Consider the following 14746-nt stretch of genomic DNA (forward strand, 5'->3'; position numbering starts at 1 on the left):
TGTGCTCTAGGAACCTGGGCAGCGTGGGGCATCCCTGCCCAGCTGGCTCAGAGGGGGTGCGGAGGGGGGCACTGCCATCTCTGTTCTTGACTCCTCCTACCTGGGGGGGCCAGGGCTGGCCTGGGTTGTTGAGTTCCCTGAAGGTCACACAGGGAAGGGAGCAGGTACACAATGGGACCCTGGGCTCCAGAGCCTGGAGGACCCAGGTTCAAACTCGAGCTCACCATTCCCATGCGGGGATCTCGCCTGCCCCTCTCAGAGACTCAGCGTCTTCATCCATAAAATGGGGCTAATGCTGCTGATACCAGAGAGGTTTCAAACAGGAAGGAAAACGCCCCCTGTCCGGTGCATGGCCCTGAGCTGGGTGTCTGGCAGGAATTGCGCACACAGTGGTCCCCCCTACCTCCCACATCCTCTGCGCCCAATGGCCCATTTGGGGGAAACGGACTGTCCTCCTCTCACTGCTTACCTTGCTCAACAGCCTCTTCCATAAGCTTCTCGAACAAATTCAAGGCTCTCAGGTCAACGATCATGGAGACCCCCTTCCCCAAGGCCTGCAGGAAGGCAGCGAGGGCCACGGCTCCCGGTGGCCCGTCCGTCTCTTCCGGGGGCTGGTGGTTGAAGTGTGTGGGGAAGCCAGTGGTGACGAGCACGGAGCGGGCGTGGGACAGTGACAGGGAGGCTCGCAGCAGCTCATCTCTACCGAGCAGGTGTCTGATCCCCCGCTGGCCTAAAATTTGTTAAAGATCCATTTATCCACGTTAGAGAAAGGGGGAGGGCAGAGGGAGAGAGAGAGAAGCAGACTCCACACTAAGCGGGGAGCCCAGCATGGGGCTCGATCTCACGACCCTGAGATCACGACCTGAGCTGAAACGAAGAGTCGGTGACCCAGCTGACTGAGCCACCCATATGCTCTGTTATTTTCTTTTTAAAAGTCATAAAATAATGTCGTGTGTTTTAAGTGGAAACTTACGGTAAGGAGCAGTTTGGTTTTTTATTTACTCTTGTTTCTGGAGAGGATTTAAGGGGATTTGGCAGAGATGGCTAGTTGTTCCCCAGAATGCCTTTTCCACCCCTCCCAGTCACGAAGGGGAGCCCATCCATGGCCGACCAGGAGCTCTTCCAGTTAGGGGTTCCAGCTTTCCACCAGCCTAGGTTCTCTCTGCTGCATCCGGAGAGCAGTCAGAGGGACCAGGAGTGGAAGTCATGGTGCCCCCTCTGGGCCTGCCATCTCTGCCCCCTGCCTTCTTCTCTTCCAGGCTGCTGGGGTGTTGACAACCAGCACCTCCTGAGGGTCACAGAGCATCAAAGATTCTGGCTGGAGCAGGTCCCCTTTCCTGCTGAACCCTAATACTTATCACAGAAGGCCTGCCCTGGACGGTTGCATGAGAGGCACACACTCGTACTGTATTTGAGGAAAGCATCTAGGGGTTAATTTGTTAGAGCGGTCTAGCAGACTCTAACTAACGAAGGAATGTCGAAGGAGAGGCAATGGGACGGCCCTGGTAGGGCAGTGACCAGAAGAAGGCCTCCAACAAGGACTTGGGTGCAGGTATTTTTATGGAAAGTGAGCCCAGGAAGTCAGAAGGTGGAGGAAGTGTGAAGACAGGGAGAAGAGGTCCTGCAGAATGAATGTATGGGTGACAACTTAACCGGAAAGGCAACTGGGGCTTTGGTCCCGATGGAGCTGCTCTAGGAAACTGTGGGGTTCACACCTCAGGGCTATTTTGCCAGAGGACGGGGGGCCGGGCATTGATGTACCTGTTCCCGTCCTCCGCTGGGTGCAGAGGAGACAGGCAGGCCGCCAGCAGCATCTGCTCTAACGTCCTCCAGTGGCTGCCAACCTGGTCCCAGTTGGGCAGCACAGCCCCCCAGGGCCCATGACATATCATCGTGGCCCTGTCCATACTCAGGTCACCTCAGAGCATATCTGTGCCCGGTGACGACAGGATGTGACTCAGAATCCCCCCCCGGCTGCGGCTGAGGTGACAGGTAGACCGAAGGATGTGGCCAGAGGGTGTCAGCTTCCCCTGAGGTGCCAGGAGAACACGAAAGGACACAGAGTTGGGGTTCCTGTTGTAAAGAGACAGTTACAGACTTAGAATCTAGAAACTTACATTCAAGCCCAAAGTAGCTGTGTGACCTTGACCTCGTCCCTGGATTGCTCTGGGTCTCCATTTTCCTACATGGAGCATGGGTGGGGTGGGGGTGGGGGTTACGGGTGGAGGGAGGCTATAGAAAAGGGCTCTCTGCATGCCTTCAGTGGGAGTGGAGACAGGAGCACCTGTCTGGAGGGTCATTAGTACACAGATTTGTATGTTCCACTCAGATTCATACTTTCCAGCCATTCGCATCTAGGAATTTATCCTGATAAAGTGATCGCGGGCAGGTACACACACGTGGTCATTGCAGCCTTGACTATGGTGTCAAATGATGGATGTTAATAAAAATGATGGAATGTTTGCAAAATGGAATTCTATGCAAACATTGAAAAGGATGTTGTAGAAGATTAATGATATGGGAGGATTTTTACAATATATTAAAAAAGGAAATATATATTCTTTTTTCAGCCTTACAGATTTAGAACTGAAGAAAAAGACTTTAGGGGCAAATATTGAACTGTGGGTGAATTGTGAGGGGATTCTGCTTATTTTCACAGCCTCTTTATATTCATATATTTTCTGATATTTCTACAACCAACGTGAATGGCTGTCAGTGGAAGGGGAGAAGTATAACACTGTACAAGAAAAAAATCAGAATGTAACCTATTTCATAGGATGGGATAAGCATCAAAAGAGAGAGGAGGAGGAGAGAGAGAACTTTGTCAAATTTAGGGCACTCAATGATTTCATCACTTGTGATGGTTTTAGCATGAGGGCGGAGTTTAGCAGAGTTCACTATGAACTCTGCGTTCCTTCTTGTTCTCAGGCACCTCAAATGTAAGCCAGCGTCCTCTCAAAAATGACTGAGTAGCTCTGTCATTAAGCCCAGTGAGCAATGCTCAGTATAATACCATTAATCTTATTTTGTGCTTATTTAATATAGCAGGACTCAAAGCATCTCTTGTTCTTGAGGCTTGACGATACTCCGTAATCTACAGTATTGGCGTTTCTGGGCAGTCGTAAATCTGCCCTTCCCTCAGTCATGCTGCAAACCTAGACCCCGTCTGCATAAGCCCCCAAAGGGGATTTTGTGGATGACCTCCCAGGTCATTTTAATTAAGCTGGGGTGCCCCGGGTCTGCCGTAAATTTACTTCCCACTTATTTTTTCATCTGAGCTAATGGCAGAGTTAATAATTCTTCTTCCCCCACGACCCTTGTACTGAATGGAAGGGCTGTCAGCCTGGGTAAGAATGTTTGTGAGGGAGAAAGGATTGCAAAAATTTAGAAAAATATATCCACCCAGGAGCTCAGCTATGTAAGAGGCTCTGTACACACAGCCACGAGCTTCCATCTCTATGGGTGCGTGTGTCCCAAAAGGGGAATTGGGGGCGGTAGGCACTGATCCCGAATTTACTGGGGGTTTATATGCAAAAGAAACCAGACTCTCTGCCGAAAGAATGAATGAATGAACAACCTAACAGACAAACAAAACATCCAAAAGCTAGGCTTTGTAGTTCTGAAGGAAGTTTTGCTACTGCAGACCTCTGGTCCCAAGCCGAAGGGAGAGAGCAGACATTTTTGAGGCTGTTCTGCATTGTTCAGTTCTGGCCATGATCTTCATTCACACAAAAAATACACCCAGCTTGGTGGCACTATGGCTCCGCCCAGGTGCTGTTCTCTGTCCCAGTGTCACTGTCATCAGCTCTGTCTGGGTGCTGGGACTCTGGCCAGGAGGCTCGAGCTCTCCAGGCTGACCTCCCCGCTCTGCTTCCCGCAGGGACTGGCCCGGTGATAATACCATGCAAACCCAGATTCCAATTTCTCTAGTAATTATTGGTCGTGGACGTTGGAGTCAGCGGGCGCGGATTCAACGTCTGCTCCCACCATGTACCAGGTCTGTGGACTTGGGCAAGTTTCTTGACCCTGTATGCCTCCATCTCCTCGTCTGTTAAAGGCAGTTAGTCATGGCGGCCTCATAGGGTCCGGAAGAATTGAAGATGAAACTTCCTAAAGCTTTTAGCACATGCCTGGCCCACGGTAAAACTCAGTAGATGATAGCTGTCGTTCTTATTACCTATCACACCCCCCAAAAGGGAGGTCTAGGTGTTATTTCTCCTCTTATATTGATGAGAAACTGAGGCAGAGTGGGGCAGGGAAGGCTGCACCTTCATTCTCTCCGGAGCCTTTGCCAGCAAATGGATTGTTTCCGTGCACACCAGCGCTCTCTGCTGGCCGACTTGGATAAGACATGCGGCTCTTCCATGACCATGGGGTGGTCAACTTGCTGGTGGCTAACTTCCTCCTAATTGGAACCAGAAGACCCCTAGTGGATTCCATCTCTAGAAGCCAGCGGGGCGCAAGCCACAGAAGGGCTGTCCTTTGTCTGAGACGCAATGCACAATATTGATTGCAAAGTCTTGTAAAGCTGTTCCCTGCTGGGTCCTGCCCCACCAGCATCCCCAGGAGAGCAGGGATCCAGCCCCCCGCCCCAACCTCTGCTGCCCAGCATAAAAAAATGTATTCCACATCCAATCCCAGGGCAATGGTGCAAAAGGAGATTGGGGACACAGGGATGACTTCATTTAAACGGTGACAGTTGATGACTTAAGAACCATACTACGCCCTTTTTTCTTACCATCCCAGTCCCAATCTAATCGCGATGGCAATGTGCCCAGCTAACAAGCTCGCCTTCCAAACTCCCTCTTATGTTTAGTGTTGAAAATTTGGGGGAAAACATAAATAAAAAACCAAAAATTATTCACAATTGAACTACCCAGAGATCATCAACATCTGGATTTTGGTCCATTTACTTCTTTGGGGGATTCATACATGCTCTAAGCATTTAGAAAAATCACACCGTGGGAATGCACAGTAGAGGCAGAGAGAGTTTAGGCAGCTGACCCTTGTAAATGAAGGTGGAGGCAGAGGGGAAAGAGGACTCAAGAAAATACCTTAATGATTCTCAAGGAACTTTTTAAAGACTTTGGATTCTAAATACCTTGAAGCCTTGTTATAACATTGGTTTTTGAGGTTCGTGCTTTAGAATGACCTTACGGGTGGAAACTTAACTCTCATTGGATGAAGTCTCAATCTTCATAATCTAATGAAAAATATTACAGTCGTTGCATGACATTAAGGCTAAGCCTGCTTTCTTGATAAAATATCAATCTCTTCTCTTTGATAGTGTTAGCTAAATAAAGAGGAATATATTCTTCTCTTTAAAAAATAAATTCATACTGTAGAAGAAGGTGGTTTTCATGTGGGCTTTTTCACTGACCCTTACACCAGTGATGAATTTCTCCAGGTCATTAAGGTGAGAACGCTTTGTTTCTTACCTGGGTCTATGGCAATAATAGCCTCTAGCGCTCTAATCTTCTGAACAGCCGAAGCCGATGCCATGCTGTAGTGCAAAGGATCTTGGGAAATGCGATGGACCTCTGGAATTCCCTCAGGGGTAAGACAACCGGCTGGAGCTTCTGTACCCTTCAGGTTGGTCATGACGGTGCAACCCGGTGCACTGGTGAAAGCCAGAGGGGTCTCTAAAACACACAACGGGAGGGACTGAGCCTGCTCATGTCATCAAATTCAGTCCATTCTCATCTAGCCCATGGTTGATGGGCAAGATGGTGCCAGGCATCAACGCTGCCACCAAGCTCCTCCCATGGCTTGTTGCACCAAATCAGAAAAACCAGCTGATGACTAAATCAAACCCCACTTAAACAGGTGCTTCCAATGATTAGGAAAGTGAAGATGAGCTGAGTGTGGGAAAAGAAGGGAGGTACCACCACAGCTCTAGATAGGAATTTCCATCAGTTGAATCCTAGGGGGATCAGAAAGTACTTACTGAATGTTTTCAGATACATGAAGACACCTTTCTGGACTTTGCTAATGAATAGCTCTCTCTGAACGTAGCATCTGTTTTTCCCACAGCACTTTTATCTTGCTTGCTAATTTCATTCTTTAAAAAACTCTCCCGTACTAAATTCCGGGCAATGTGAAACACTCGAGTGTCGTTATTAAGAACATGGCTTTCGTGTGCCAGAGAGATGAGACTTGATCCTCTCTAAGCCTGTTTCCCCAACTATAAAATAATGATAATGCTTCAGGTGTTTTTTGTCAGAGCTAAACTGGAAAATGCATGTAGAAGTGCACATAGGGGTGCCTGGGTGGCTCAGTGGGTTAAGGCCTCTGCCTTCGGCTCGGGTCATGATGTCAGGGTCCTGGGATGGAGCCCCGCATCGGGCTCTCTGCTCAGCAGGGAGCCTGCTTCCCTTCCTCTCTCTCTGCCTGCCTCTCTGCCTACTTGTGATCTCTGTCAAATAAATAAAATCTTAAAAAAAAAAAAGTGCACATAGAAGTGTTTTTCTCAACATGATTCAGAGTTAGCCCTCGGTAAATGAAGTTTTGTGTTACTGTGTCTCCATATCCTTTTGACTGGTCCATTAGGGGCTTCAGACTTACTATACTTAATTCACACCATCTGCTTTCTTCAGTGTCATTATTATCCTGGGGTACGTTAACCCCACTCAGCTGTGTGCTCCCAAAGATGAGGACTGTTATTTATTGATCTCAGAATGCCACATAGTACCTTGCACATAAAAGGGGCTCTGTGTGAATTGGTGTGAATTGAGTAAGTAACAATGCCATGAATGTCACCAAAAACAGTAACATTTTTTTTTCAAATTCAACAGAAAGCCAAGTGAGCACTTCAGAGGGAAAATCTACTGAAAATTGCACGAAGCATTCTAACTTAATTTTTAGAGAGGCAAGAATTAAGGATTTTGATGAATGCAATCACTGTTTTTCTGTGTTTTGGACAGCACCTAAAACTGGTCATTCTAATGCCAGGCACACACCAGGTTAGTCAGCTTCAAGTGTGACACAGGCTTTTGCCCCATCAGCTGTGAGGTCTGTAATGTAGCAACTGATCTATCACCAATAGAAGTTTATTTTCTTTATTTCTTATTTTAAAAAAGATTTTATTTATTTATTTGAGAGAGACAGAGACAGAGAGCATGAGCAGGGGGAGAGGGAGAGGGAGAAACAGAAGCAGACTCTCCGCTGAGCAGGGAGCCTGATCCCAGGATGCTGAGATCATGACCTGAGCCGAAGGCAGAGGCTTCACCAACTGAGGCAGCCTGGCTCCCCACTAATGGAAGTTTAAATAATAGAAGTTTAGGGGCGCCTGGGTGGCTCAGTGGGTTAAATCCTCTGCCTTCAGCTCGGGTCATGAGCCCAGGGTCCTGGGATCGAGTTCCGCGTCGGGCTCTCTGCTCAGCGGGGAGTCTTCCACTCTCTTTGCCTGCCTCTCTCCCTACTTGTGATCTCTGTCGGTCAAATAAATAAATAAAAATCTTAGAAAAAAAATAATAGAAGTTTAAATATTATATAGAGGTTTGAACAAGATTTTTTAAAAAGATTTATTTATTTATTTTTAGAGAGAAAGAGAGCACTAATGGGGGGAGAAGCAGCGGGGGTGGAGAGAGAGAGAGAAGCAGACTCCCTACTGAGCTCAGAGCCCGATCTCACAACCCTGAGATTATGACCTGAGCAGAAATCAGGAGTTGGATGCCCAACTGACTTAGCCATCCAGGCGTCCCAGCACAATTTTTACAAAACTAGAACCATTCAGGGTTGTCCCTAAGCCAATGATGTCATTTGGCCTCAGTTACAAAGCAGTTGTGCTATTTCAAGCCAGAGCTAATGGCTGCAGTTTGCCGGGATGCCTGCGGCAGTGAGCCCTCTTCTGCAGCCCATCCCCCGTGGCTGGTGCAAAAGATGTGTGATGCCACCGTGCTGGACCATATTTACTACCATGTGTGGGTGTGTGAACACACAAGAGCATACTCATACTCGAAAATGACCACAAACTCCCTGAGAACGGCATCTTGTCTGGTGTAACACTGTATTCCCAAGATCTGGGTCCCTGCCTGGCACATACCAGGTGTTCAATACATTTAATGTTAAATAAACAAAGGAATGGGAGGCCTGGGTGGCTCAGTTGGTTAAGTATCTGCCTTCAGCTCAGGTCATGATCCCAGGGTCCTGGGAATCTGCTTCTCCCTCTCCCTCTGCCCCTCCCTCTGCTTGTGCTCTCTCTCTCTCTCTCTCTCTCTCTCTCTCTCTCTCTGTCAAATAAATAAAATCTTTTAAAAAATAAACAAACGGGGGCGCCTGGGTGGCTCAGTGGGTTAAACCTCTGCCTTCCGCTCAGGTCGTGATCCCAGGGTCCTGGAATCGAGCACCGCATCGGGCTCTCTGCTCGGCGGGGAGCCTGCTTCCCTCCTCTCTCTCTGCCTGCCCACTTGTGATCTCTGTCTGTCAAATAAATAAATAATTTAAAAAAATAAACAAACGAATAGAATTGCATGGGTCTTGCATTTATGCCTCATTGCCATATTAGAAGTAATCTTCCCTTATCGTGAGGCCATTCTGATAGCTAAACTTACATGAATGCTTTCCAAAAATAAATAAATAAATAAATAAATAAATAAATAAATAAATAAAGTAACATTAAATTCTGTGATTTATCGTGCAAGTGTGGCTGACCTGGCTAGAATTTTCTGGTGCCTACGAAATGGGCTGCCGTAGTTACTCTTAATGTTTCTAGCTCTTACCTACCTTAAGGTGAGCTAGTTAGGGCGCCCTCGTGTGTCTCCTTGTTGTAACATCACCCTATGTTTTTGAAAAAAATAAACCGACAGTATTGCTTTAAAATGCAGAGGTCCCCCCTCCTTATGAAGATACGTTCCAAGACCCCCAGTGGACAAGAAACAGTGCATAGCACTGAGCCCTATATAGATTATGTTTTTTTTCCTATCTGTACATCCCTATGATGAATCTTAATTTGTACATTAGGCCCAGTAAGAGATTCACAGCAATAACTAAAAATAAATAGAACAATTAGAAAATATACTGTAATAAAAGTGTTGTGAATGCGGTCCCCCTTTCTAAAAATACCTTACTGTACTGTCTTCACCCTTCTTCTTGTGACAATGTGAGATGAAAGCATGCCCACACAACTCAAGGAAGAGAGGGGAGTGCGGTAGGCATGCGTCATAACCTGAGGCCACTATGACCCTCTGATTCGTCAGAAGGACGGTCATCTGCTTCTTGACCGCAGCTGATTGCAGGCAACAAACCTCAGGAAGTGGAACTGTGGGGGAAGGGGGGACCTTGCACCCTGCAAATACCACGTGACATAGGGTGTTTAGTGCTGCTGTCTGCGTTCACTCTTATTTTCAAAGCCCCGCAAACCTTCAGAACGTCTCAGAAAGTCAAGCTAAATATTGGTCTTTCTGCAGGTGGAAATATATTTCACCAAAACGTACAAGCTGCTGGTGAGACCCAGCCCTGGGAGAGCTGTATGTTTTATGTTCTGTTTTGTGACTCAGTTTCCTAAGCCCCTGCACTGCAACCCTGTGCTTCCAAGAGCTGGAGACCCAGCCGTTTCCATCCTGGGTCCTAGTCACAGCCCCCTTCAAACCCCGACATACTGCAGCTGCTGACGGCTTCAAGACTGGTCATCGGAGAAGGCCAGAACACCGGGACGTCCCCTGGCTGACACACCACAGGATCCCCATAATCAGGTTTGGAAAGATCTTTGATTCCCAACCATTCTGCAAATGGAAAAAGAAAATGAATTCCTGCGGGTCCTGCTCTGGCAGTTCGCATCCAGATCGAACACATCGAATAGTTTACGTTTCTTTCTCCCAGAGAAACTCTAATCATAGGATTGCCATCGATGGTACCAGAGAAAAGGATTCGGGACCTTAAGGACCAGGACGCTGGCAAAGTTCTAGTGCATTCTGAGTAGTACAGACACCTGCTGTGATTGCTGGGGGAGCCCTGGGTGCACTCAGCCCGACGCCCCATGCAGATTGCTAACCCAAACCAGCATTTGTGAGCTGGCATTTATCTTGGCACAGGCTACCGGTCACATAACACAGACGTAAGCTCTGTCGTTTGACTACCAACAACAGCGTCCCTACCCGTGCCCCGGCATCAGAAGGTTCACGAGGACAGCAAAGATGGATGTGTTGGGCCCAACCCAGCTCCACTAATGAGAAGACAAGTCAAGGATTCAGCAGCGCGCTTTGCTTTGGCTGGTCCTGAGGTCTTTCTATGAGGGAGGTGGCCAGGGCTGACTGCATTGTTGCAGAACGCAGGCTTTGTGTGATTCTGAAGTCCAGGTCCACCGAGCTCTGTCACCCGAGACCCAATCCCAAGTTTTCCTCAGGTTCTCTGAGCACCACAAAGAGGCCTAGATGCTGCCAAGCTGGGATCTGCTCCCTCACTTTCAGACCAAGTTAATACACAGGGGATCAGTTCAAGTTAACATTTGGAACAAAGCCCTCCCCTGCCCAAATATGTTACAGAACAACAGCCTAGATCAGAGGTGGCTCAGAGCTCAAGTTCCAGGACCAGTCCTCAGCTGCCGTCCTCTGCTACCGGCTCCTCCCACCCCAGGTTCACCTGAAGTTCACAGGAGATAGTGGGTGAGGCTGGCTCTTCTGGCCGGGGCGGCACTTTCAGACCCGAGGGGCCCCTGTAAACCCAGCCCTCCTGCTGTTGCGGGAGTTCCGCCTTGTCCGGGACCCCTGGGAACTCTGGGGAGGAGGAGGACAAGCCCAGGGAGTTCAGGAACATAGCAAGTTCCCGTCTTCTCAGGCTGAAGTTCATGGGTGGCTGTCAGAATCATGAAGGACAGTGGACACTCACCTGGGTCGCCGATATGAATGGGTTGTCCCTTATTTCCCATGGAGCAGCTGGCCTGCACCAGCCTTTCCAGCTTGTCCTTGGGGATGGGCCTCATTGTGACCACCAGGGGGCAGCAAAAGCCAGCCATGGAGGCACAAGGCACAGTTGTCTGAAAAGAAATCGAGGAAAAGGGTAACTTGGCTCGAATGGGGACTAACACAACACAATAAATATATATATATTTTTTTTGCTTAAAAAAAAAAAGAAATCAAGGAAAACATGTTGAAAAACAGAACTGACCCAGATGGAAACCCTGAGCACCGAGTTCAGGGCCGCTGAATGAAGGAGGGGGTCCAAGTAGCTAGTATAAAAATACAGCTTCTACTTTTATGTGACATAGAAATGAGAAAGGCTGCTGGTAGTGATTGGTTTAAAACAGAGAACCTTCACCTTGTCTGTGCTGTGGACCCTTCTGGTAGCGTGGTGCAGCTAGGGACCCCCACTCCGAGTAAAGTCTTTGATTGCATAAGAGGAAATGCATAGGTTTACAAAGGAAACCAGTTATATTGCAAATGTGCTTAACAAATTATGAAAAGGTGTGATAGAGAGATACGCATGCTTCGTTAACAGCTTAAGAAACAAGCTGGCAGATGTACGGATGTGAATACGAAGTAGTGACCCGCATATAGGATATTTCTGAGCTCTCAGGAAGAACTGCTGTGGGACATGAAAATATCTGGGCATAAAGGGTCCTTTGGGAAGCCAGGGTCACAGGATCTACGGATGCAACAGCGGCTTGTTGCCTGCATTTGGAATGGAAGGAAATGCTTCGTCTCTGTGTGAGGCTATGAATAGCAAAATGTAGTTTTTTGCATCTAATTCCATGGGCCTCTGAATTGTCTCCACGGACTTCAGGAGGCCTGTGGGCCACAGGTGAAGACCTCCAGGAGAGGCAGAGGCAGAGCATCCCAAGGGACAAGGATCTCGCAGGAGGCGCCGGGGTCTGCTTTTCCTCCTGAGTCCACACAGGGGGCTGCCGGTCTGTGCCCAGACCCCACCGAGCCCTGCCTCCCTCCTCCCGCCTTGGGATGACCTGCCTGCCTTTCTCTGGTGGTGGTGTTTTCCCCCTTGAGTGGTTTCTGGTCGCTGCAGTGGGGCTTACGAAAGATTGAGGACATGGCCAGGATGATGACCTGCTGGGACAGTCTTGGCTGCTGCCCAAAGGGCTTGCTGTTGACGCTGAGGGGGGAAATAGGCCACCGGCAAACACACCACTTCAGCATACTATTATTCTGAATTCAAGCTACCTGAGAAAATGCCAGTGCAAGGAGAACACTCTGACACCCCTTCCCCTGCCCACCGAAAAGCAAGAAATAAATGTCCCACGTGAAGGCGCCCTCCCTGCACCAGGAGGGTAGAAGGCATCCTTGTCTCCAGCGATGGGACATCCAAGCCGAGAGAGCTCCCTCAACAACCTTGGGACTTCCTGGCTGATTTACTACCCCAAGCCCAAACTTCTCCGTCTCGTCAATCCTTCCCAAACCCACTGTTTGTCTGAAAGGCACAAAAGCCACCTGCTTTGGTCACTTCTTGGAGCCTCACCCCTTTGGGGCTTCTGCAGGTCTGACACTAAACTTGTTCTTCTCCTGTTGATCCATCTTAGGTCACTTTAAGTAGTAGACCAGCCGAAGGACCTCGAAGGGAAGAAGGGGCAGCTGTCCCTCCCCTGCAGCACGCTGGCTGTGTCTGCCCGGTTGGCGTGTGAATCGCAGCACTTGGGAAGGGACGCGGGTCAGGGACTTACACAGGGGACGGGTTCCCCTCAGTTCCCCTCAGGGCCAACACTGAATCCAGCATGGCTGGCGGGCCTTTGTGGGTAGAGCCCTGGGCCAGAGGCGACCGTGCTGAACCGAAGCCCATGGCTAGGTGCAAGGTCATGGGAAAAGGACGGCTCTGCTGAGCACGGACTAGAGGCAGTGACGAACACTCTGTGCCAAGCATCCCTTCCTCGTGTTACACTCCCACCGGTGACATTTACAGATAGGAGATGGTGTCCTGGGTTCCCGGCTGGCTTTGGGAGGCAGGCAAGTCCTCGTCTCTCTCCGGGCTTTCAGCTCCTCATCTAAATGAAAGGCGGAGCGTGGGTGTCTGCTGCACATGGCTATGTGTTTGGGGGGGAGGGCAGACCGTGCCCAGGACCCCCGCCCCCACTCCCATAGCTGCACTTCTGCCCCCCGCCCTCCCCTGCCTGTGAAAACTGCTCAGGCACACACTTCACACATGAAAATTGCTTCTCAGGGCACCTGGGAGGCTCAGTTGGTTAAACATCCAACTCTTGGTTTCAGCTTAGCTTGTGATCCTGCGGTCACGGGATCGAGCCCCGTGTCGGGCTCTGCACTCCGTGTGGCGTCTACTTCACATTCTCTCTTCCTCTCCTTCCCGATCACTCTTTCTCTCTCACTTTCAAATAAATCAGTAAATAAATATTCAGTAAATAAATCAGTAAATAAATATTCTCTTTTTAAAAAAAGAGAATAAAATTGCTTCTCATTAGAGGCAGCTCAGGCCTGCCTGGCAGGAGCCCCCACTGGGCAAATTTTAATCGGTGCCCGGGAGCCCAGGACAACATCTGTAGCCCGAGGTCTCCACGGAGACACCCGCAGCCGACTGTCCCTCCAGCACGGTGGCCTCTCGGGCTTCACACAGATGTCCTGGGAGGGGTCAGCGGCCTGAGGGAATCTGGTTTTCTCTCCTTGATGACCAGGGGCTGGTGTGGAAGCTCAGACACACAGCAGGGGGGTCACCCAACAGTGCTGGGAAACCCCAACAGCACGAGGGTTTCGGGAGAGGCCACCACTGGGGGCCACTGCAGGCTGAGAAACCCAGCCCGGCCACCCACGGGCTGGCCCAGGCTCTGCCACAAATCCTCGGGCATTTCACAGGCCAGGCACATTCTCCCCGATCCCAGCAAGGATTTTGGAGCCGAGGAGGATTTTTCAAAAAGCTACTGACGTGCTCTGAGTTAAAGGAGCCAGACAAAACTCCAAACGGGTTCGGCGTACATGGCAGCAAGGACCCGGCTGTAAGGGCTCGACTCCTGGGCCCAAGGCCTCACAATGATCCCACGGTGGCCGGGGAGAGGCTGGACATCCCATTCCCCAGCTGAGGGGGCGAGCTCGGAGAGGCTGCACACCCAGGAACTGGCTGAGTTGGGGCCACGTCGGTGTCCTGCCTCCCGTGTCAGCGTTCTCCCCGCCACGAGAAAACTCAAGGTGACCCAACTGTTCAGGTCATCCTGCCCCTTGTCGATTGGGCCCTTACCTTGTAGGCCCCCGCGTGGCCGTGGCCTGGGGAGTCTCTTCTGGGGAGCCCCACCTTCTCCAGGGCTGCTTCCGGGGAGATGCTGCAGTCCAAGCAGAAGGCCACCATGTCCTTCAGGTGCTCCCTGTGTCCCTCCAGTGAGGTCAGGCTGCCCGTGCAGGCCCCGAACTCGTACTTCCGGAACTGGGGACGGCCCATCCTGGGGACACAAGGGAAAGCTCACAGTCCCCAGACTCAAGACGGCCCCTGACCATGCATCGTTTAAACAGATGAGGGAGAAGGAAGAGGATGTCTGAAGCTGAAATCTCGGGCACCTTGCGGGCATCCTTCAAATCACACCAGACTGGAAACTATTAAATCAGCGCGTGTATAACGTACTCCCTGGTCCCACTCCATTATATTTTCTATAACCTCCGCCCAGGACCAGCCACACCAGCAAGGAAAAAAAAATGGCGGCCTCTCTGCCACGGAGGCAGGGCCAGCGGACCAAAGGGACAAAAGACACGTGTCTCAAGAAGTTTCCAGGGCTAGCAATGGGTGAGGCCTTTCTCTTCCCATAAAGAAACTTTTCCGTAGAGTTGTTATAAGCCTATTTTTCATTCACTCCAAAATCATTTGCTGA

The 14746-nt window shown here is 49.8% G+C and overlaps 1 protein-coding gene across 3 annotated transcripts in view; it reads right to left on the bottom strand.

Moving 5' to 3' along the window:
* DGLUCY (D-glutamate cyclase) overlaps positions 1-14746 on the bottom strand; it is a 78746-nt gene that overhangs the window by 24931 nt on the left and 39069 nt on the right. For all 3 annotated transcript variants that reach the window (XM_080808802.1, XM_080808801.1, XM_080808803.1), the window contains 5 exons: positions 14125-14323; positions 10825-10972; positions 9600-9722; positions 5439-5642; positions 470-730 (listed from right to left, as the gene is read on the bottom strand). In XM_080808802.1, the coding sequence (XP_080664928.1) occupies positions 470-730; positions 5439-5642; positions 9600-9722; positions 10825-10972; positions 14125-14323 (935 nt within the window). The remainder of the gene's footprint in view (positions 1-469; positions 731-5438; positions 5643-9599; positions 9723-10824; positions 10973-14124; positions 14324-14746) is intronic.

Source organism: Martes martes (genome assembly GCF_963455335.1).
Source record: "Martes martes genome assembly, chromosome: 7".
Taxonomy (NCBI): domain Eukaryota; kingdom Metazoa; phylum Chordata; class Mammalia; order Carnivora; family Mustelidae; genus Martes; species Martes martes.